Source organism: Ixodes scapularis, unplaced genomic scaffold, assembly GCF_016920785.2.
Source record: "Ixodes scapularis isolate PalLabHiFi unplaced genomic scaffold, ASM1692078v2 PGA_scaffold13__105_contigs__length_92229423, whole genome shotgun sequence".
Taxonomy (NCBI): Eukaryota; Metazoa; Arthropoda; class Arachnida; order Ixodida; family Ixodidae; genus Ixodes; species Ixodes scapularis.
Window position 1 is genome coordinate 37454580 of NW_024609839.1, and position 22514 is coordinate 37477093.

At 47.9% G+C, this 22514-nt stretch overlaps 1 protein-coding gene across 1 annotated transcript in view; it reads right to left on the reverse strand.

The window, feature by feature from the left end:
- The window catches only part of LOC115310031 (ficolin-2-like), a 75203-nt gene that overhangs the window by 25156 nt on the left and 27533 nt on the right, over positions 1-22514 (reverse strand). Inside the window, exon 5 of the mRNA XM_040211975.1 lies at positions 4421-4597. Within this exon, the coding sequence (XP_040067909.1) occupies positions 4421-4597 (177 nt within the window). The remainder of the gene's footprint in view (positions 1-4420; positions 4598-22514) is intronic.

The following is a 22514-nucleotide window of genomic DNA, read 5'->3' on the forward strand; positions in this document are numbered from 1 at the left end:
TCGCTGCTACATCCGGTGAAGCAAGTGTTAGGTCAAGAACACTATCGTTGACCCCCCGTCGAACATATGTCGGTGTGTCATCGTTTAATGCTTCTAAGTCAAGCGAAGACGTTATAATGTCAAGTGATTTTCCTCTTGAAGTATTTCGACTGTCTCCCCAAACAGAGTTGGGTGCGTTAAAGTCGCCACATAGTATCAAATGACCAGGACATATAAGTGCTGTCTGGCATAAAACTTCCGCGTCCAAGTTGTTGGTGGGGCCAGAAGCGACGTATGCAGAAATTACAGTAAAGTCGTCACCTAGGACTCGAATAGTGGCAGCCACAAATTTTGCTTTCTCTGTGGTGAACGCCGAGAGATCAACCGGGCTGTGTGGCAGTCCTGCAGCTACTAGCAGTGCTGCTCAAGAGCGCGACCTCCCTTTCGCACAGGTGTGCTATGATGAATAAGGTAGGGTGGAGAGCCTGAAGTCGTTAGCTCGTGTCATTGGTTCTTGAATAGCCAGGACATCAAAAGGATGATAAATCAGATATTGTCGGAGGTCTGGAAGGCGTTTTCAAAGTCCCCGGGCGTTCCACTGAAGAATGGATGAACAAGTTAGACGATTCTTGTTTCTTCCACGATGTTTAGCTCTTGCGGACACCACCGAGGTCGTTCTGGTGGTAAAACCCTTAGTTTGGGTAGAAGATGACCTTAGCGTCCCTCAAGGAGAGGGAGCAGAGCTCGGATTATGGTAGTGTCTTTTCCCAGGTTGATTCGATGCTTTTAAAGGGGTGATTCAACAATTTTTGTACTTTGCGCAAATACCCCTAAAAACGTATCCCTGACGTTAATGACCGATGAAACACGCGTTCGTTTTTCACCCCACGCTATAGAAGTCCCAGAAAAAAAGTGAAGAAAAACAAGCAGCGTTCACCCCCTCAACTCGCAGCCAGGACAAGCGGCCACGTGATCTGGGGTTGGAAAATCACAGGACACGCGCTGAGTTGCAGACATTGTTATGGCTCGGCTATTGTCGTCGTTGCAGCGATTGGACACGGGCCACTACCCGAATGCATGTCAAGGCATCGATTGTCACGAGCCCAGATCGAGTGTCCACGCAATGCTCGCGTCCAATCTATAAACAGCATTCAAATATCGTCATTGGTGTGTACTGCGCTCTCCACGTTACGTCATCAAATTTTGCAAAGAAGAGATTGAATGAAGATTATCGCTTTTGTCTTTGAAATTACACCGCAACAAAGGAGTTCCCTGGCAAGTGGCGTTGCGTGCGAGTATCCTTGAGTCCCAGTAGTGCCCCTAAGCTCGTGTAAAGTGAAAAACATTCCAATTTAATATCGTTGCACCACTCCTTTAAGTAAGCTAAGAGCTATCTTGACTGCGGCCTTGACGAAAAGCATCCATTCAGGTGAACTGTCTCCAAAGGAAGTTATTGGTTGCACATTTGTGTCCTTCGAATGGCGGGGTTGGGCCGAGTGGTGGGTGCAGAAAACATCTGGGATGCCTGAAGTGTTGATGCAGCCGGCATATTACTTTTTTTTTTTCTCGTGTGGACTTGAACCCTGGCAATCTCTTTGAGTTGCGTGACTTTTAGATTTTGTTTGTTTGACGACCGTCGTGTATGGCGATGATGTAGTCACATTTTTAAAGTTGCTTCCATGTCTTGCTCTCCTGAATTCTTGAGTTCAGTGACAGTCGGTTCTTTCGCGGCATTGCTGCCAGCTCGAGTAGATTCTATCTTCGGGAAGTGCTTATCGTACTCCACGGCTGATTTGGCGACATGAAGGCCCACCGAGTTGAATTTTGAGTACGCCTGGATCTCCCCTGCTTTCTTTCGCTTCGAGCAGAAGCGTGCTGTAGCTTCGTGTTCTTGGCCGCAGTTGAGACTATTTGCAGGCATTGATTGACATGTGATGTCCGTTGATTCATGTGGGTTTCCACAATGTTCACAATTTTTGGGGCGTTTACAGGCCACTCGCTTGTGTCCGAATCCAAAGCAGTTAAGGCACTGGGCGGGCCTTTTTTGAAAAGGATGGACGGGATGGCGTACATAACCCAGAAGAACATGGGTTGGCAGAATTTTGCCCCGGAAGGTGACTTTGACTGTGCTAGACTTCCCTAGGCGTCGGACGGCACCTAATATATGACCTGAGATGCGAGATGATCTCCTCATTAGAAAGCTCTTTGTCGACGTCCTGATTCATTCCGTTCACCGTTGTTCCAGCCAGTGGAGAGTATGACATCACCGGAATTCCGCAGAGAGCCTTCAAGTTGAGCAATGTTTTTGTAGCTTCAGCATTTCTGGTGTCAACTCCGATGACATTCGATCTGGTGTTAAAACGAACCTCGTGACTTCCCTCAGGACAGGAGTTTTCTAGAACTTTTGAGAGCTTCACTCTACTGAGGGATGTTATCTACGTCTGAGTATCGGCACGGACCAACACAACAGTGAGCCCTTCTTCGATGGCTTTTGATTGGATTATTGCACCCGAGCTGGAGTTGGAGTTGTTGCGCCAAGTTCTCTTTCGTGATCGAACTTCTTGATACTGACCTCCGGTATCGTCGTTTCGTTCCATATAGTTCACGTCTGTAGTCGACGATGCAATGGAACCATCCGAGCAAATGGAGTGCCCATCATCTGGTTGCGACATTACGGGTGATTCGTTCCTCTGACGTTGCTCAGGAGTTAAGCTCAGTCCTGTATTAGCAGCGTCGGGGGCGCCCGTTTGGGTCGCTTCCATGTTCGTTCACATGGAACAATAGCAGCGGCAAAGGATGCAGTTTTCTCTAAAAGATAACTTGGTGGTCTACTTGATTGCTTTGTCAGGCACACTGAGTTTAGATATAGTGCCCGTCAATATTTGATCGAGATTTTAGCAATAGAAGGTAAAAAATACGACAAATCACCAGGAATGGAAGATTTGACGTCCCTTGGTTAGAGCGCTTCCGCGCAGCACTGAAATCAGCGACCCTTGGAAGCGAATGGCGGCGGAGCAGCCGCTGCTCGCACGTGTCTCGCGCGTTTCCACAACAATGGTTGGCGGTACTTGTTAAAAACGCCTTTATCAAGGGGCTTTACACTCTCCTCTTATCAGTTGTCTGCCGCTCTACCTTTTCGCTTTTGGCGGCCGCGTCTCATGGTAATCTGTCAGGCTTTGCCACGCGCCGAACCTTCCATGCCGAATATTCCAGAAACCTACGCGGGTACATAAGGGACTCCGCATGGGGAGCGGAGTTGGTCTCGCCGCAGAGTTCGAGCCTGCTGATTCGCCGCCATCAACGCCTGCGACGCTAGCCTTTTTCTATTTTGTCTTGGCGTAGCCTTCTATATACAGACAAACCCTGGCAAATCGCCACGAGAAGCGGCCGCCGAAATGAAAAAGGTGGAGCGGAAAACAACGGTTGAGAGGAGAGCTACGTGACCGGCGCCCCGCTGTGGCGAGACGCCGAAACACACTTCTGCCGAGTGAACAAGTGTGTTTCGGGTCCTCGCCGCTGCAAAAGCACTGCGCTGACGTCCAGGTTCCCCGAAAAATGGCTCTTTGATGCTCTGTGCTACCAGAACCTCGCGCTCCATATCTGCGACCGGGCACTCTAAGGCTCCGTTGTCGAGCTGCCAGGCTTTGTGAATATACAGGAGGCTATGGTCTTGGGCACCAGATCGTCCCATTAAACGTTTAGCTTGCTTTAGTTTTCATCGCTTTATCAATTGTCATTCGTGACAATATTGCTTAGAGGTTGAAGAAATGTATTGCTGCCTGGTGTTGTTTGTTGTAGTCGACAATTATAGTTGGCCCCTTTGGAAATGACTGTTCCCTCAATATCGTTTCTTGTTAAAAGTAGTCCCGAAGTAGCCCCCCCCCCCCCCCTCCTTTTCTTTTTGTTCTGCGGCTCTCTGAAGTTTTGTAGTTTTGTTTGCAGTTCTAACGCCATGTCATTCTCGCCACCCGTGTTATAGCACAGTATATTTCGCATTTCATGAGAGGTAGTATAGATCGGCGTGTTTCGCGGAACATCGGGCCCATTGTTCATATGAAACTACACGTCCCTCTGAAGATTTTGATGACATACTAGTCTCTTCAAAGGGTGTATCCAGAACAATTATTAACGTTTGCGATAACTATAGTTCTTAGTTATATATGACTAAATAAATTTTAAATTAGTAAATTTAAACTTATTTAGTTAGAGAATTGCTGGGCACCGTCTGAAAACACAAAATGAGCCCACTTTGAAATATAAAAAGCACTCGCAGCATTAACAGCCTTTCGAAAACATACAGTTTGGACTCGTTTCCAGTTTTCGGTTTGTCGGTAGAGCCGCAGAGGTCCTGCTCCCCGCGGGCAAAGCGCGCAATAACACGCGCCATCGCACTGTTCGCATGATATGTTGAGAGCGGCTAGCCGGCAGAACTGATACCTACGGTCAGGACCGACGTACTCGTCGATGATCAGCTTGTAATTCTTTTTTGCGGAGCCGACGTGAAATTTATTATAGTGCACAGCAGTCTTTTCCTTTCGTCCGTCAGCTCTTCTCAGTTCGATTCTGAGAGCTTGTTGGTTGTTCGGAAAACTCGTAAGTGCATGAAGGCTTTCGAGTCCTGCAACGGAAGGTATAAGATGCTTTTAGAAATAAATCACGCACACCCTTTCCAAAGGTAAGGCTGAGTCATAAACGCTCCTTGACGTAGGGCCTCACTCCTAAAATGAGCTGCAGGAACGAACATGGCACGGATTTGAAGGGCATAGGTCAAACCAAGCTAACGATAGGGGATTTAAAACAATAAATACCTAGAAGAGCAACGATTCACACTTTTCATTTCGCAATACTATATAATCTCATGCTTCAATAGCAAAGTGTGATGCACTATATTATTATAATTGTTTCTGTTCATGAGCAAGCTGAGATGCTGGAAAGATAAAACTGTTTGTCAGAGCTTGTTTTCTATGGAGGGTATCAGAGCTAATCGGGCAAAGGAAATAAACAGATATAGGCCACGTCACCTGAGGGTACATTTATTGACGGGTTTTGTTTTATGTGTGGAGCGAAATTAACGTTACTACTACTGGTGATTTCTGTTTAACACGAAAAACTTTTTTTTTTTGGTGGGGGGGGGGGGGGGGTTCGGGGGAGACTCTGATAGGTGGTTTAGCGTCACTGATAGATATGACGTGGCGCACGGTACATGTAGCCCACTAAAGTTTGTGGGAAAGTTTACCAAGTGACGTGATGTTGCCGCGTGACGTGACGCCAAGGTGTCACGTGACATCCGCGACTCCAACAGACCATAGGCCAGGGATGGCCAAGCTGCGACTACCGAGCCGCATGCAGCTCTTCGCGTGTTAAAGTGCGGCTCGCGCCCCCCTCCACTAACAACCCCCCCCCCCCCCCCCCCACACACACACACACACCCACCTCCCTCCAGGTCACACGAGCACTTCCTCAAAAAAATAAATGGAACGCGTTTTAAATCGAGACAGGTAGCGTCAGAATTAATTGGGGGGCTAGTTAGTTGAACATCTAGACGGTGGTTTTAAAAGCGCTCTGTCCTGTCCCCTTCTTCTCTTCTTAGTCCTTTGCGCTTTTAAAACCACCGTCTAGAGACAGGTAGCGGTTTGATAGTCTTGTGCTACTGCTACCTTAAGTACCGGTGAACTGCTTTTGACTCAGATAAATTAAAACTAGTTCGAATTTCGTTTATTGCTGTAGACAAAAGTCCCCTCCCCCCTTTTTCTGCCTTTTCTCTTCCATGCGACTCTTGGAAGTTTCGCGGCTTTGTTTGCGGCTCTTAGGCCGGGTCAGCCTGGCTACCCCTGCCATAGACCTTTCCATCGCTTATCACCCGGGCGAAAAATACTGAGTCACTGAGCTGTGGACGCATAAGCAGCCTCTGATATGCAGCACAACAGAGCTACAGCGCATGCTCAGAAGGCGTTCCACAGCCCAGGAGACAAAGATGGCAGCGCCCAGCAGGCGATTTCTAAAAGGGTCTATAAATGGCGCCACTCGTTTATGGAAATGGCCGTGAGGGTTGGAGATACGTTTTGGTATAGCAGTGGCTGGGCCTGTCTGGTGGTGTGCTGGCTCTACTGTGCGACACGAATTATTTTCCAGTTTTGTGGTATTTCATTTTGCTTTGACATTGCTACTGATTTCCCTTTTAGTCTGTACATAATATCTTTTCGCGTAAAATCTTCAAGCTATAACTAGAGTGACTAACTTAATAGAATTATGTCCACATTTTTTTTGTCTGTTTTATATTATTGTATTTTCAGTAACTACCCATGCTACATATCGTGTTTTTTTTATTGGAGGATGGCATCGCACAAGCCACGTGTTGGCTTTGATTCATCCGCAATACCAAACTTTTCTATGATGGTAGCAATAAACAATTATTATTATTATTATTCCCGCTAGTACGAGGTAGCTGAAGTAGTACGCAGGCAGGTCGAAGTTTTCTTCCGGAAACAACAAATATGTTTAGCGTAGTATTGGCTCCGTGATACAGTTTTTTTTTTTTTTTTAGGTGAGAAGCAAAACAGAAATTAAATTTATGAACCACTTGAGCTCGTTAAGGCTACGCATGATTCGAAACCGGAGAAGAACAGACGACAAGGGGACAAATACACACGTCTCCAAGCTCATCTCTGCTTCAGTCAAAAAGATTGAGACCTGTGTGTTTGCCCCCTTGTCGAGCTCTTCCTTTCGGTTTAGAATCGTGTGTACCAAAACTAACTTCTGTTTTGGAGTCAATACCTCGGTATAGACGTTAAAGGGTCCATGAGACGAATTTTGGGCTGGGATAAATGATTTAAAATTGGGACTTTATTAATCGCATATCGTTTAGTTGGCCAAAAGGAAGAGGGTAGAAAGTCAAAAGCCAGCTTTTCGGTACGAACATTTGAAAACATAGCGGAATATTTTGTACCTTCTTTCCTACGAAACCTCTCCGCCTTTTCACTATGATACATCCGCGGTTCCCAAAGCGAGTCAGCGGCGCCAACCTGACGTCAGCCGAGCCCAGCTCACGCACTGGACACGAGAACTGCGTCACTCGGACGTATGCGCTCGTCAACAATCAATCCGTCGACAAATATTTGGATTCGCGTTCGTGACCAATGAATGCCCTGACGGAACTTATCGTCACTGGCGAATGACAAGTTCTATGGTGTGCATAAAAAGCACGGTAAAGTAATCGCACCGGTGCCGAATAATGTCACAACGACGTGATTTCACAATTCCCAGGAAGTAGGAAAATCGTTTCATGATTCCTTTAATATCGGTTTCGCACCTACCACCAAATACCAAGTTTTAGAATGGGGGCCCCATAGCTTTAGGTGCCCCAAACAACTTGGGGCTTCCCACTGCGCATGCGCAGAACTCCTGCGCATGCCCACTGCGATGCCCCGAGCTGCTTGGGCACCCAAAGCTTTGGGGCCGCCTATTCCGAAACTCGCTAATGTGTCTCACAACGTAACTAGTGAGCTAAATAAAAATGTCAGGCGCTTAAATATGTGTTTTTGAGAGCCGTGTCCCTTTAGATGGGTTAAAAGTGTAGAATATTTTCTTAAACTAAATGCTCGTATGTTACTTAGTACACATATCAAGTTTCGCATTTTTTAGACCTCTATCCCTACCTAAAAACCCGGTTTAACGTTTAGTTATCTGGATTATGACACTGGAAATCTATCTGAATTCTATCTGCATTTCAGGTTTTCCGAAATTATTCATCTGGAATCACGCCGCTGAGGCTTGATCACGTATTTTATGGTCGTTTTTCGGGCACAACTACAACGCCGCCGACGCCGCTTGTATTTCACGTATTGTAACAAGTGAGGTCATCCTAGAGGTATAGGACCACTTCTAGGACGACTGCAAGGACGGCGCCAAGGTAATGAGATTAGTATGGTCGCCCACTGAGTGGCACGGGCCACTTTATCGTATATTTATCGGTTTATACGACACTTTTTCGCTCAATGGGACAAGTAAGGCTCTCGCCTCAAGACATGTTTTACGAATGCCGTTATTAAACATCATAAAGATGTCGTTTACAAAGCTTCTAAATTTCCTAATTTTCGACGTCACAAGTAAATAGAAGTGAAGAGGTGAGAAGAGGGAAAGAAGAACGCCAAAAGTAAAAACACGACGAAGACACCTAATATTGCTTATGTGTAGGAATGCGAAAGCATTCTTACACGCAGCGCATTCCTACAAGCAGCGTGCCACGTCTTCCTTTTGCACATTGCCCTCCGGCGGTGACTATCACGCTCACCCCCCTGCGCAGGCGCGGCGAACCCCGCCGGCTTCTCGGCTTCCGTGACGAAGCATCTGCTTTGCTGTGCTTTTCTTTGCGTTTTATTTCTGAGGCATGTCCACTTTGACCTTGAGCGGTGCGTGCTTGACGACGTATTGGTGTGGCCATCTTTCGGGCACAACGCCGCCGCTTTTTCGCGTAATGAGACGAGGAAAGCGCGCGACACATGCCCAAAAAATCATTCGATCCGACGTCCGATCCGGCAATACGACTGCCTGATCCGAAGAGTTTGGTCGCTTCAGAAGTCGGATCGGCGATCCGGCGTGCGCCCGACGTGCCAGATACTATCGCACGGCGGACGGACTGTCGGAAGCGCCTAGCCAAGGACAGCACAGCTAGCGCGAACGTCATGAGGACGTACTGGGTCTGGCGGGTACGAACAAGAAAACATGACTGACTTGGGCGACGAAAAGCGGGACGAGTGAATCCCGCTGATTCATTCGAGAAAGTTGACCCCAGCAAAGAATGGACGCGCTAGCGAGAACTAGCTCCTAATTTCGCTCGCGCAAGCTGCACCCTCAATCTGGGACCAGAGATTTACCCTGTATATAAACGCGGACCTCCGCTGGAGCGCTTGAATCTCCTGGGTGGTGTTGAACGGGGCGTCGTGTCGCATGCAAGGTCGGAAGCGTGTGTTTCAAACTGTCGCGTGGGCAAGTTCGGAGCGGCGTTTGGACTGCCGGATCGGACGATTCTGCCGTTCATGTGTCCTCGACCTTAAAGCTTTCAACTTAAAAAAACGCGCGCGCGCGTGAAAAAAAAAAAAAAAAAAAAAGTCATTTTCGTGTTGTTGATTTTTTTTTTTTTTTTATGTGTATAACTATATTTTGTTTGACGATAACTTGGCAGCCTGTGGGGGACAGGGCCCCGAGACCCAATAAGAGCGTCGGACCGAGGAACGTGACACGACGTCACGGGAACATTTGTGGCGCTACGTCAAATGCGAGGCATGAGGCCCGGAGGAACCGGCTGTCGTCTGCAAGTCAAGAGTCGTCTGCTCCGAAACAAACCAACTTCGCATGAACGTCCACTGCAGCAACATTTCCGTCCGCTAAAATAGCGAGCATTTAGAGGACAGTTCATTAGACAACCCTACGCTCAATTAGGCGCAAATCTGTGACGGGTGCGATGCTTTTGAGTGGAAACGGCCGATTACAAGGATGCAATCGCCAGTGATTGCCAACGGCCACGGCGTTACAAGGAGAAAAAATACGGGAGCGGACGCGCATGTGGCGTCACTTTTTTTGGTTTAAATATATTTGAAACTCGCAAATTCAAGATAATTTATTCTTCATGCTTCATATCTTCTCGTTAGTGAAGGAATCGCGCAGGTTCAATTGCCGTTAAAAACAAATACGTGTAGAACTACATTTTGCTGCGGACGGCGCTGTTGCTGTGGCGGCAACGAGGCCTCCGTGGCCTCGACCAACGTTACTGGAAAAAGCCTGCTCCAGTAACGTTGGCCTTGACCATGGAGTGTTATCACGTGCCTTGCTCTGGTGCTCTTATTGGGTCGCGGGGGCCGCAGCCTCCACAGTTCGCCGTGAAACAGTGTATTCAACCATAGCCTCCTCTATAGGAGGTATTCACTGGACGCCATATTTGAGGGCGTTGTTTAGAGCGCATGCTCAGAACGAGCTCACATTAAGAGCCTGCTAAGACCGGCAACCTTGATGGTGCTAAATGCACGCTCCAAAAGGACTGCGACGCTCGCCGTTAGCACGCGCTCAGCAGCAGCGCACACGGATATGGCCGCCAGTGAATACTCCCTTTAGTCACAAAGCCTGGCAGTTCGACGACGGAGCCATAGAGTGCCCGGTCGCAGATTTGGAGCGCGAGGATCTGGTAGCAGACGGCGTTCCTAATGGGGTATCCACACGAAGGAGAAATCCGCCCCTTTCCTCCGCGGAGCGCGCATCACGTGAGACATACGTCAATCCTTTTTGACGCCTCGCGGCGCCGTTCTCCTCCGTGGCGGAGGCGCGGAGGCTTCCTGCTGGCAGCACGAGAGCTCCGCAGGTGCACGTGGCGGAGCCGGGGACGGAGTTTCCCGGGTTGTTGACGTCACGAGATCCGTCCGCGGAGTTCTCCTTCGTGTGGATACCCCTTAAAGGGGTATCCACACGAAGGAAAACTCCGCGGACGGATGTCGTGACGTCAACATCCCGGGAAACTCCGTCCCCGGCTCCGCCGCGTGCACTTGAGGAGCTTTCGTGCTGTCAGCACAAAGCCTCCGCGCCTCCGCCACGGAGGAGAACGCGCCGCGAGGCGTCAAAAAGGGATGACGTATGTGTCCTTCGTGTGGATACCCCTTAAGGGGTATCCACACGAAGGAGAAATCCGCCACTTTCCTCCGCGGATCGCGCATCACGTGAGACATACGTCATACCTTTTTGACGTCTCGCGGCGCGTTCTCCTCCGTGGCGAAGGCGCGGAGGCTTTGTGCTGACAGCACGAAAGCTCCGCAAGTGCACGCGGCGGAGCCGGGGACGGAGTTTCCCGGGATGTTGACGTCACGACATCCGTCCGCGGAGTTCTCCTTCGTGTGGATACCCCTTAAAGTCCCTTCATATATCAGAAGTAGCGCAAGGTGCAGCGATGCACGAGACACGTGTAACGTGCAGCCCTTGGGAAGAGAGAGAGAGAAGTGTTGAAAGGAAAGGAAGCCTGGATGATCATGGCGGCACAGCGCAGCACTACAGTGTTCTAGAGAGTTGTAGTGACAAGAGCGGCGACACCGCGTGAAGATTTTGCGCGTATACGACACGGTAGCGCTGCTGTTCTGTGCCCTAGGGACTGTGGCAAGAGGCTTGAATAAAGAAGAACGAAGCGCCGGCGACACACGCACTTCATGTATAGAGCCCAGCGGACATGGCCTCGTCTCGTCCCTCCCAGATATTGCTACAAGAACGTGCCCCTGTCAGCCTCGTCATCGGCGCTACTCGGCGTTTACTACTGTGGTTCGACTGGAGCTTTCCGCGACGCAGAACAAGTGCTAATGTGAAAAATTGTAGGTTTTCCTTTGTACTAATAACTCTAGAGTATGTGCTATCCTCTACTTTTATTATTCGCGTGTTTTTGATGGAGATGATTTGATGATTATCGACCCCCCTCTTTCCCAGCACTGAAGGTCGTTCAGCAACGCTATCACTTGGACTGTACGCTTAATAGCTACGAAAGAAACCACGCGATACTCTTATAACAAGAAAAAATATACAAATAAATCTCAATAAATCTCTCACTTTTTTAACGGTGAGAGGAACAATAAACTGGTGAATAGTTTTTTTGGTCATTGTGTTGCTGATGCGGGGACCATCGTTGTGTAAGGTGCAAGGCGGAGCGCGTTTGGGAAAGGCCAAGGTGCCACTGCAACTGGCAAACATATAACAAATTTTTATTGTGGAATGCAGTCTATGAAGAAAAAATACCTTGTTTGGGAGTACATGAAGCATTAAAATACGATATGAACATAAACTTCAACAACCCCTAATATGAAAAAAAAATCTATACTCACTGCTTTATGACTTCTCAAAAGTGGTAATACACTTCATCGACATACACTGCAAGCATATTTTATTTCATTTCATTTTATTACCTCAAAGGCACTCGACTTACGAGCACATTACATGAGGAGGGAAATTCATAATATACATTTACAACTTCAAAACAGGACAGATATTCAGCAACATAGCACGCAAACAGACTACAAAACAGTCATAATACTATATAGCGGCATACAATCCTAACCTCTTCGCCATTGACGATGTGCACATAGTCCCGAAGAATAAGGCGCGGTTCAAAACGTTTCTTGCACGCACACCGCTGATGTCTTGGCGAGGCGTTTATCTTCTCAATTAAGATTTATTCCCCCTGTAGTCTGCACGACTGCTCCTTTGGCGCACAAAGCAGTGACGGCTTACGATCGCTGGTGGCTGCCCTCGTTGACCGGGGAGCCCGACCTGCATCTTGGCGCGAAGCAGTGTGTGCGTCAGTCTTTTTCCTTGCATTTTTGATCGAGAGGGCAACGGAACGGGGAAGACTCACACCACTACACCACAAAGAAAAGTGCTACCGTGTTACATTCGGGAGAAGCGTACCGCCTCAGCTTCTTCGTCTTTTTCGCTCATCGCACATCTGCCATCTGCCACAAATTCTCTTAGGGCACAGAACTCCAGCGCCACTCGCGGCATCTACGTTGACCGTCTTCACGTGGCTCATTGTAAGCGGGCGCCGCTCATGCCACTACACCCTCTAGAACACTGTAGCAGCACTGAGCTAGATATCAGACGCCATGTTCTTCTCAGAAGTGAGACGCGCCACGTGTCTTGAGCATTTCCACAACAATGAATGACGCCACTTTTCCCAGGATAGAGGGGCTTCAAGCGTTTCTGGTATTCAGAGCACAGCTTTTGCAGGGGAGAGGACCCGATACATGGTTTTCAAACACGGCGAGAAAAAGAACGGTAGCTCGAGGAATACGAGGACCACGAGCGGACATTCCATCACTCGGGGCAAGTGTGTTTCGGCGTGTCGCCGCAGCGGGGCGCCCGTTACATGACTCTCTTTTCACCCTTTGTTTGCCGCTCTACCTTTTCACTTTCGGCGGCCGCGTCTCGTGGCGTTCTGCCAGGCTTGGTCAATATAGAGGAGGCTATGATACAACATGCATCGTTTTAGAAAACAACAAAAAATACGACATTTTGGGGTGTCAGTGCCCCTTTAAAGAGATGATGAACCAAACATTTCAGGTCTATAATAAATGGCGCACGATCTTTTCACGACTCAGCAGCCGCTGGTGTGCGCGAGCACAAGCAACGAAATTGACGTCATAGTACACAATCCGCACATAAGATGAGAGTTAAATTTGTGGGCTCCAAGGAAAAGGAGAATAAAGACAAGCTTCTCATCTCCATAGTGGGGTCTGGTGTAAAAGGTAAGCGATTGATTGGTCTAACAAGCTGTAGTGTTACAAGCTGGCGCCGTCTATGGGAGTTAAGGGTAGGTGTTCCCTTTTGCTTCAACGCATCATTAGATGGCGCTGCGCTCTCGGCTCTGGGCACAAGGGATTTCTCCTTAGCGCGCGCAGATGTTACCGCCTACCGGAGCCAAGATAAGAGTTGTGATTGGGTGTGGCTTGAGGAACATTTTTGAGTGTGTGAATAAATGGGGCGGCTCAAGGAGCTTGCTCCGAAAATTTGCCTGAACGTTACCTTGTCTAAATGTGTCCCTGATCCGGCCACGTACCGGAGTCGGAACCACCGGCCCGGCTCACGTCGAGAAACCCCGTTTGGCAACTCGGTGAGTTGCGCCCTTGACGGCCATTCTCGTCCTTCACATGTAGCTCAGCACGGCACAGCGTAGAGCGTCGGTCACGTAGGAGACAGGCGGCGTTAAGTCTGGACCAGGGGGATCGGCGTATGTACCCCCCTAAAACATAACACAAGCACATAGCTTTTACTTGTGGAGATGAAAAGCCGGTCTTTATTCACCTCTGGCCTGAAGTCAATGCATTTCCCTGTCATCTTAAAGGAGCGGTGCAACGATATTCAATTGGAATCTTTTTCACTTGACACGAGCTTACTGGCACACCTGAGATTCAAGGATACTCACACGCAACGCCACTGGCCAAGAAACTCCTTTGTTGCGGTGTAATTCCAAGGACAAAAGCGATCATTTTCATTCAGTCTCTCCTTCGCAAAATTTGATGACGTAACTCGGGGATCGCAGTACACCCAAGTGACGATATTTGAATGCGGTTCATAGATTGGACCCGAGTATTGCGTGGGCACTCGACTTGGGCTCGTGATAATTGCTAGCTCGAGAAGCATTCGGGTTGTGACCCGTGTCCAATTGCTGCAACGACGACAACAGCCGAGCCATAACAATGCCTGGAACTCAGCGCGTGTCCTGCGCTTTGCCAACCCCAGCGCGTGGCTATGATCAACACTGGCGGCATAGAATCGGCTCCAGATCACGTGGCCGCTTGTTCTCGCTGCGAGTTGAGGGGGTGAACGCTGCTCGTTTTTCTTTAATTTTTTTCTGGGACTTCTATTGCGTGGGGTGAAAAACGAACGCGTGTTTCATAGGTCATTAACGTTAGGGATCCGTTTTAAGCGGTATTTGCACAAAGTACAAAAATTGTTGCATCGCTCCTTTAAGGCCACGGTCCCACTGAATGTGGCAGTTTAGGTACTTTTTGGCAGGTCATTACTCATCTCCTTTTAAATACTGTTTTGTGGGATTGATGTCATTCGAAAGGCAATGCAATCCTCTTTCATTTGATATTATGTATGTGTTGGCTTCTACTGTTCATGCGCATTTGTAGCGTTGCGAATATGATGGCACGGACCCTCACTTGCTCCGCTAGTTCATGTTTTATGAACGATCCATTCAAGATAACACGGCTCCAATATAGCAGTTTTGTTAAGATGGTGTCGGAGCAAAATGTAACGATACACTTTTTTGGTATTTGCACTACTTTTTTTTTTTCATCCCTCCCAATATTGCCCAAAAATTAACATTTTTCAGCACAAATATGGTTTTAATGACACGCGCTAGGACAATGAAATTAGCTACAGATGTTTTGCTTATAATTGGTAATATGCAGAAAAAAATTTATTGTTGTGTAAAATTTTTTTGTTTAGATATTTTATATCAAACGTAGCACTTTTTTGTGCTTCGAGTCATGGTACTTCAAATGCCGCTGAGGAAATAATTAAACTATGATAAAATCTTTTATAATATTTAGTGCTACAATTGTTGCCCAAGAGGTGGACGATGGCTTTTTTTCATTTTCAAAGTCCTAACGCTCCAGGAGCGTTTAAAACTTACCTGTTTTGACGCATAGCTTTTTTTGGAAATCAAACAGATTTATTGGCATCGAATAATATTTATTGTTTGGAGTAGATATACATTGCGATGTATTAAATTTTCACAATGATCTTTCTTTGGTTTCTTAATAGGCTTAGCTAATTTTAAAAACAATTAAAAACTGTATGGGTGTTTTGTTGCGCTACCTGGCGGATGGCAGACAAACTGCTGATTTTTAATGTTTAAAAAACTTGCGAGGGCGGCGTTGGCGTCTGTATCACCATCAATCTCCGTGTCTTTTTACCCTCACATTTAAAAAATATATTGGAAGATTTACTATCGATGACTGAATGGTTTAAGTACTAGGTCAAGCTAATAGATCTAAGACAAATAATTACACAAGCGTAGCGTGATATAATGTGTTCATTATTCGATATGATTGAAATCAATAAACAATGAAGACGAAGGGAAAAGAATACACCCGAGTTCACTTTATGCCTAGAGTCACTATATGAGCTTTAAAGTATCGGCACTCCGTTCCCCAAAATTGTTTTGGGCGCTATCATTTTTGGTCTTGCTCAGAGCAAACGCAACTGCCGATCATCATGATGCAAAAGTACGACTTCCTCAGCATTAGATGCGTGCTAGGAAGCTGATGCAATGATGCAATGCTCTGTCGCGGGCTGTTTAAACATTTGTGGGGGACGGAAAGGCGTTTCCTGTGATTTTAGCTAAAACTTCATATAACTGGCAACCATGATTTTAAGCCACAATATGGCCAAGTGTCGTGACTCCGAACCGTAGCTAATTTACTGGCACAAGCGGGAACAATAAGGAAGAGGCAGGTGTCAAAAGGTAGTGGCTTGTGGAATCCACGGGGCTTACGTCATGGCCCCTCCAGGTATTACAAGCCTCTTGAACAAGAGCATGAATAGTGACATTAAATAAGCTACGCTTCAGAGTAGCGACACTTCGCCTTATTGTGGCTTAAAATCATGGCTGCCAGTTATTTGAAGCTTTATCTGAAATCACAAGGAAACGCTTTTCCGTCGACCACTTTAAACAGTTTGCGACAGAGCAAAGCAACATTACATGAACTTCCTAACACCGAATCTAATGCTGAGGATGTCGCACTTTTGAATCATGACGATCGGCAGTTGCTCCTGCTCTGCACGAGCACCAAAATGGCGGCGTTCACAACACTGTCGGGGAAGAGAAAACCGATACTCTAAGCGCAGCTCATTTATTGGCTCTAGTTCAAGCGAAACTCCTTTTCCCTGATTGAAACTGAAAATAAATATGAACTATACACCATTATTATATCTTATACGGTTATAACCAAGTACACATAATGAGAGAAGGAAGCGGGCGGGTAGGAGAATCGCGGGTTTTATGTGCACCGTTCTAACCGTCTCAAAAGAGAGAACGCACGAGCTTGCGCTGGTTTAAAAAAAAAGGCATCCAAAGAAAAGAGGCAGCACGCTGTGTTCTTTGTTATTATGCGTCTAATTGCAAATTGCTGTGTGAATGTTTATACAGCCGGAAGTTAGTCTGCCTTAGTGGGCGTCTGGTGTCTCAGCTGTAGATGAGCAATTTAGCCAGTCCGGTACAACCGCAAACCTGAGGTCTTTAACGTGCACCACGCAGTAGTGATACACGACCGCACGCCGGTACGATGCTCTTCCAGATCGAAACGGGCAGTGGCGGGGTGGGTTCCGCAGCGCGAGCTTTCGCTCCAAGTGCTCCGAGCTGGCGTGCGCTAGACCATGCACACGGCCACCGACCCCCCCCCCCCCCCCCCCTCTTTTTGCGTCTAATTTATATACAGGTACAAGTATTTGAAGATTGACGATGGACGTCGATCGTCTCGAGGTAATATAACGTAATAACATTATATAAATAATAAACTTGTTGGAGGACTGAACGACTCAATTTTTCAATTCTTGGATTGTAATATGGCGGTAGCCTATTGTACTTACTGTTGATGATGAGCAATATGAGGTGACGAGGTAATGATTAAATGATGAGGCTCTATAAGGACGACGACATTAGTGGGTATCGAACCACAACGTACAGTGCCAGACTTGTTTCAAGTATCGTGTACCCAAAGACTTTCTTCACCCGCAACAGTATATGGTAGAATAATAATAATTGGGTTGTGGGGATATTTATACAGCGTGTAGTTGGTCAGCCATTAAAGTTGCGACGAGTCACACGCTGTAGATGAGCAATTTAGCCAGTGCGGTACAACCGCTAGCCTGGGGTCTTTAACGTGCACCACGCTGTAGTGATACACGACCGCACGCCGGTACGATGCTCATCCAGATCGAAACGGGCAATCAATGAGGATGCTGCTTTAAAACTGTTCGTAGAACAGGAAAACTGCACTGTGCAGAAGTGCGGCTTATTGGTTAATATGAGCGACGGATTTCTAGCAGCATTCCCTGATTGACTACTTGGAACAGATGGCCTCGTTGACGTAAAGTATCCCCGTTCCAAAAGATTCTTGAAGCATACTCAAACCTTAAAGGAGTATGAGGCGACCAATAAGAAAAAAGAGCCTGGTGTGAAAGGTCCAAATCACCACCATAGCTTCTACTATCAAATACAAGGGCAGCTACACAATACACAAACGGAGTTTTGTGATTTAGATATATTTACACTTAAGGGTATTGATATCCAAGGTATTCAGAGAGATGACACCTCCTGGTCAACCAACATAAAGCCTTTTCTACTCAAGGTTTACATGGGAGGCCCGACTTCCGCTGAAATTTTCCACGCAGACGAGTTGTCCGACCGAATAAACTGCCATTACTCCCGATCTGGGAATCTCTCGATCTTTGTTCGTAGGCCATAGTATCATGAGATCGAAGTGTGTGGCTCTTCGTCCGCCGAATATTGCTTCGGCGGGTTTTTGTCCGTGTAAGATGACACCGTCTTGAGATGCCGGAACAAGACTTTGCCATTCTACACTGAACTGCTTCTTCCGTAAGCTTCAAAAGGGCTTTTTTTCGTTTCGCACACCATCTGTTCTGCTTGCCCGTTAGTTGCAGGATGGTATGGTGCACTAATGTGATGCCTGATGCCGGTATTGTTTCTTCAAAAACTTGTTTATTTTATTTGAAGCAAAATTTGGCGCGTTACCAGAGAAAAGTATTTTCGGTTGGGCAAAAGTGGGTAAAAGAGACCGTAGAACGTCAATGACGTGTTTGGACGTCGTGGCAGGCATCGTGTAAACTTACAGCCACGTAGAGTACGCATCGCCCATGACTCCGCAGATGTGGATACGTTTCGCCACCCACCGACTGAATAGTGGATCGTTTTCAGTTACCGTTCATGATGGCGTTGGACTCAAGAAAGACTTCGAGTCTTTCCACAAAGTTAGCCCAGGTGCCAGGACTTTTGTCGAAAGCGGTAAGTGTTCGAAAGGTCGACAACGTCGGTAGCCACGTGTTGTGCTTGACAGTGGACACTTACCATTCGCTGAGAAGAAACTTGCTTGCTCGTCTGCCACGAGTCGTCCGATATCAGGTCATCACCGCAACACCATCTCTCGACAAAACTGGTCTTCATTGTCCGCATGTCCATAGTTAGCAATCACGTCAACTTATAAATTCCCGAACGCTCATAACTTGCAGTCGCTAAACGCCGTTCATTCATAGCGTATTCATTGCAAATAAACGTCTTCCTATATCTTCTAATGGTTTTCATCATATTCCTCCTAAGCTGTACTTACAAAATTATGTGTGTCGGTACTTTCAAAAATATTGCAAGGGCGTTTGTTTTCTGGGAACCCCCCCCCCCCCCCCCCCCCCCGCCCCCTTTAATGTAACAACCTTTACAACACCTTCCGGACTCCGTGAAACATATTTCGTGACCTTTTTTTAGTCCTCATTAAAATGCTGAGGTAAGTACTGTAAATCGCGAAGCAGGGTGGCTATGTTGCACGTTTTGGACTTTCAGGAGACTAGGGAGAAGGAAGTGACGTCAACGACTAGAGCAAACGCAGATTGGATGTTGACAGAAGAAAACAAAATCAACATCCAATCTGCATTTGCTGCGTTGTTGACGTCACTTCCTTCTCCCAAGTCTCCTGGGAGTCCAAAAAGCGCTACATAGCACCCCAGTTTACTTGACGCCCGCTTCCACTGGTGTCTTGGAAGATTGAGTCTACTGAGAGTGCATTCCTGCAGAGGAAATTTTCATTGATAGGATATTGACACGTCAATCAACATTTGATTCCTTCTTGGTAAAATTTATTGCGAAAGCCCGTTACAACCGCCGAACCGCATCTCCCTATAGGAAGTATTCACTGGCGGCCATATCTGTGTGCGCTGCTTCTGAGCGCGTGCTGACGGCGAGTTTCTGCAGTCCTTTTGGAGCGTGCATTTAGCACCATTAAGGTTGCCGGTCTTAGCAGGCTATTAATGTGAGCTCGTTCTGCGCGTGCGCTCTAAACAGCACCCACAAATATGGCGTCCTGTGAATACCTCCTATATCAGAGAACAATTTATACCCAGCGTGACATTCTCGCATACATTCGTTTGCTGGGCCACGCTACTTGCGCTAGCTGAGCACAGCTGGCAGCGTCACGAGCAAGGCCACGAGGGGAACGTGATGGTGCTCGAGCCATCCCACTGTGAACCAATGTTTCGGCCACCCCACTAGAGTGCCTTCATACACGCGCGCGCTTTTGCTTGAGTGGTGACATCTCAGCCATTTTTCCGGCCAATAGATTTTTTATGCCTTTTGAAGCGCGCGCAACCTGGTGTCACTCAGCTCGAGCGCGCAGCTCTAGCTAATGCATCGACGCCATTTTACCGCCCAAGCCACGTACCGAGTGCGCGAGAGCGCCACGCGCTGGCACATTCAGGGCAACAATGGATGTTTTCACCCTCAGGAAGACAGACATGTAGGCACCCTACACCCCAGGGGTGCATGTCGCCATCTATTGGTTGAACTAACGCCTTGTTCAAGATGGCTGCCGTGGGACCGCAGCCTTAAGCGCGAATGGGGGGGATTATGTCATCAATTTCGTTGAATGTGCTCGCGCACAACGGCGGCTGCTGGTTCGTCCAGAGAACGTGCGCCGCTTATTATGGACACTAACTTTTTGGTTTAGTATACATATAAGCTGAGACTGCAACCCATGCCACAAGCACGAGCACTCGAGGTCGCTGCATTGAAGCGTTCGTCCGTAGAACGAGCGCTCGCGCTAGCAAAAATGTCTCAAAGCCAGGAGCGCGGGCTAACTCACGCTTGTAGCTTTGGCTGCAGCCTCAGCTTAAGGGGGAACAAAATATAGCGCGGGATGGATACTTCTTCGTCAGAGCAAGCGCCCTAACTTCCACTTCGTCAGCTTGCCCTCTCTTTGCCTCAAGTGCCAGCAGAGAACCGAAGTAAACGTCCTGGCATCCTGGTGGAGGTGAGGGTCCCAAAGCCAACGCCCAACGCCTCAAGTACGACCATGGGCCTTTGTTGTGGCATTCTATCTCAGTCCAGCACGTTAGCCGCGCAGTCATCACCCGTCGGCACCTCTGGACTTCCCTCACCCGTCCTCGCCGCACTCACAGCCGGAGGTTCCAAACCAATTCAACCTCCACATCCCTCGACCGTTTGACGTCTATCCTCCACGCCAAAGGGATCCAAAGGTCTTCTACGGCTTAGGAAATGAAGACATCGAGGAATGCGTAGACCTCTGCGAGTGCATTAGAACCTTCACCCGGTGAAAACACGTTAGTAAATTCGCCAACATTTTATTCTACTTCACGAATGTGGTCCAAACACGGTATCTAGGTAAATCACGAGACGAAGTGGCACAGATAAGAAGCGTTCACAACCCTTGCTAAGGAAATATTCGGCAGACTTGAAAATGGCTGCGCCACAGCAGAACTTCGCATCAAGTTTCGTGTACAACCGCAAGGTGAGAGCTACAAAGCTTACATCGAGAACGTAATCTTTCTCTGTCGTCGGGTCAACGAGCAAATTCAAGAGGGTGTGAGCGTCCGCCACCTCTTGAAAAGAATATCCGAGTAAGCTTTCGTGATGGTCCTCAACCAGGCGCCTTCTGATGTCAACGTCGTCGTCAGTAACGCCACACGTGATTCGGAGGACCGCCAACACCACGTCCAGTCTTTTGGAGTGGCAGTAAGTGTGTCGGGACAGCTCCCCCTGGTGACAGCGTACCCCACCCTCCCCCACCGTTCAACCAACATCTCAAGACGGTCTGCGATCTCAAATTTGTGAGATAGTGCGAGAGGAACTGAAGCAGCTCCTGGCACAACTCCCCCAAAGCCCCAAGTGCCGCTTCAGCGAATAATTCGGAATGAACTTTCACAAGTCAACCAACATTCTGTGAGCAGCCAACACCCAGGCCCTCATTCGCGGAGGTCATTTTCAGAACCCCAGCACCAGGTGATTTCGGACCTGCAAGCGTACTGCCGCCCACTACTCCGCCCGCTCCTGTAGCACCAATTCTTGACTCACGTTTCGGTCAGCCGCAGAATAACTAGTGGCGCAACACACGATCCACCTATTATTACTCTGGCGCGCAAGGACACATCGCACGTGACAGCCGATGACGTCGCAGCGACGAGGAACGACAGTCGTCACGAGCATCAAGATACAACTTGACGAGCACCCGCGCCGTTCCTCCTATAGTCCAAATCGTCGCACGGACCAGCATCACGGTTTTAACACCACTAAGGTGTTCCCCTGCTACCGATGGCAATCTCTTTCGCCGTATAATCGCCATTCATCTTTACCGATGCTTTGTGCATCGGTCACCATCTGAAAACTGAATTATGCAATTCCCGGAGGTGACACTGCCGCAGTCGATCGTCCATACAGCCCTCCCGTTGCACGGAACTATATCGACCTTCTCATCGACGGTCACCCATTTTTTGCACTTATTGACACAGGTGCAGCTGTTTGCGTTGTGAGAGAAGACGTCTGCAAACAACTCCGTAAAGTGCGCACACCAGCACAGGGCCTCATTCGTAGAGCGGACACCGTCATCATTCACCCTATTTCGGTGTGTACTGCTCGCGTTTCTATCGCAGACGCCCTCTATCACGCCCAGTATATTGTACTATCAAAGTGCATGGCGCAGGTAATACACGGGTGCAATTTCCTTCACCTTAGCGAACGTTAATGAATTGTGGTCTTTCGGAATCACGCTTTTCAAGCGAATTGTTGGGGATACAAACGCTAATCATACAATTCAACTATGTCTAACTTTTGATCACGAACTACTCCCAACTCCAACATCCCTCGTAAAAATATTTCTATGAGCGAATATTGCTGGTGATGTTCTTTTTGAAGCCAGCAGTTTACCTCTACTGCAAAGCGATTACTACCTCTCTACGCCGTAGCCACTATCAAAAATAGAGCC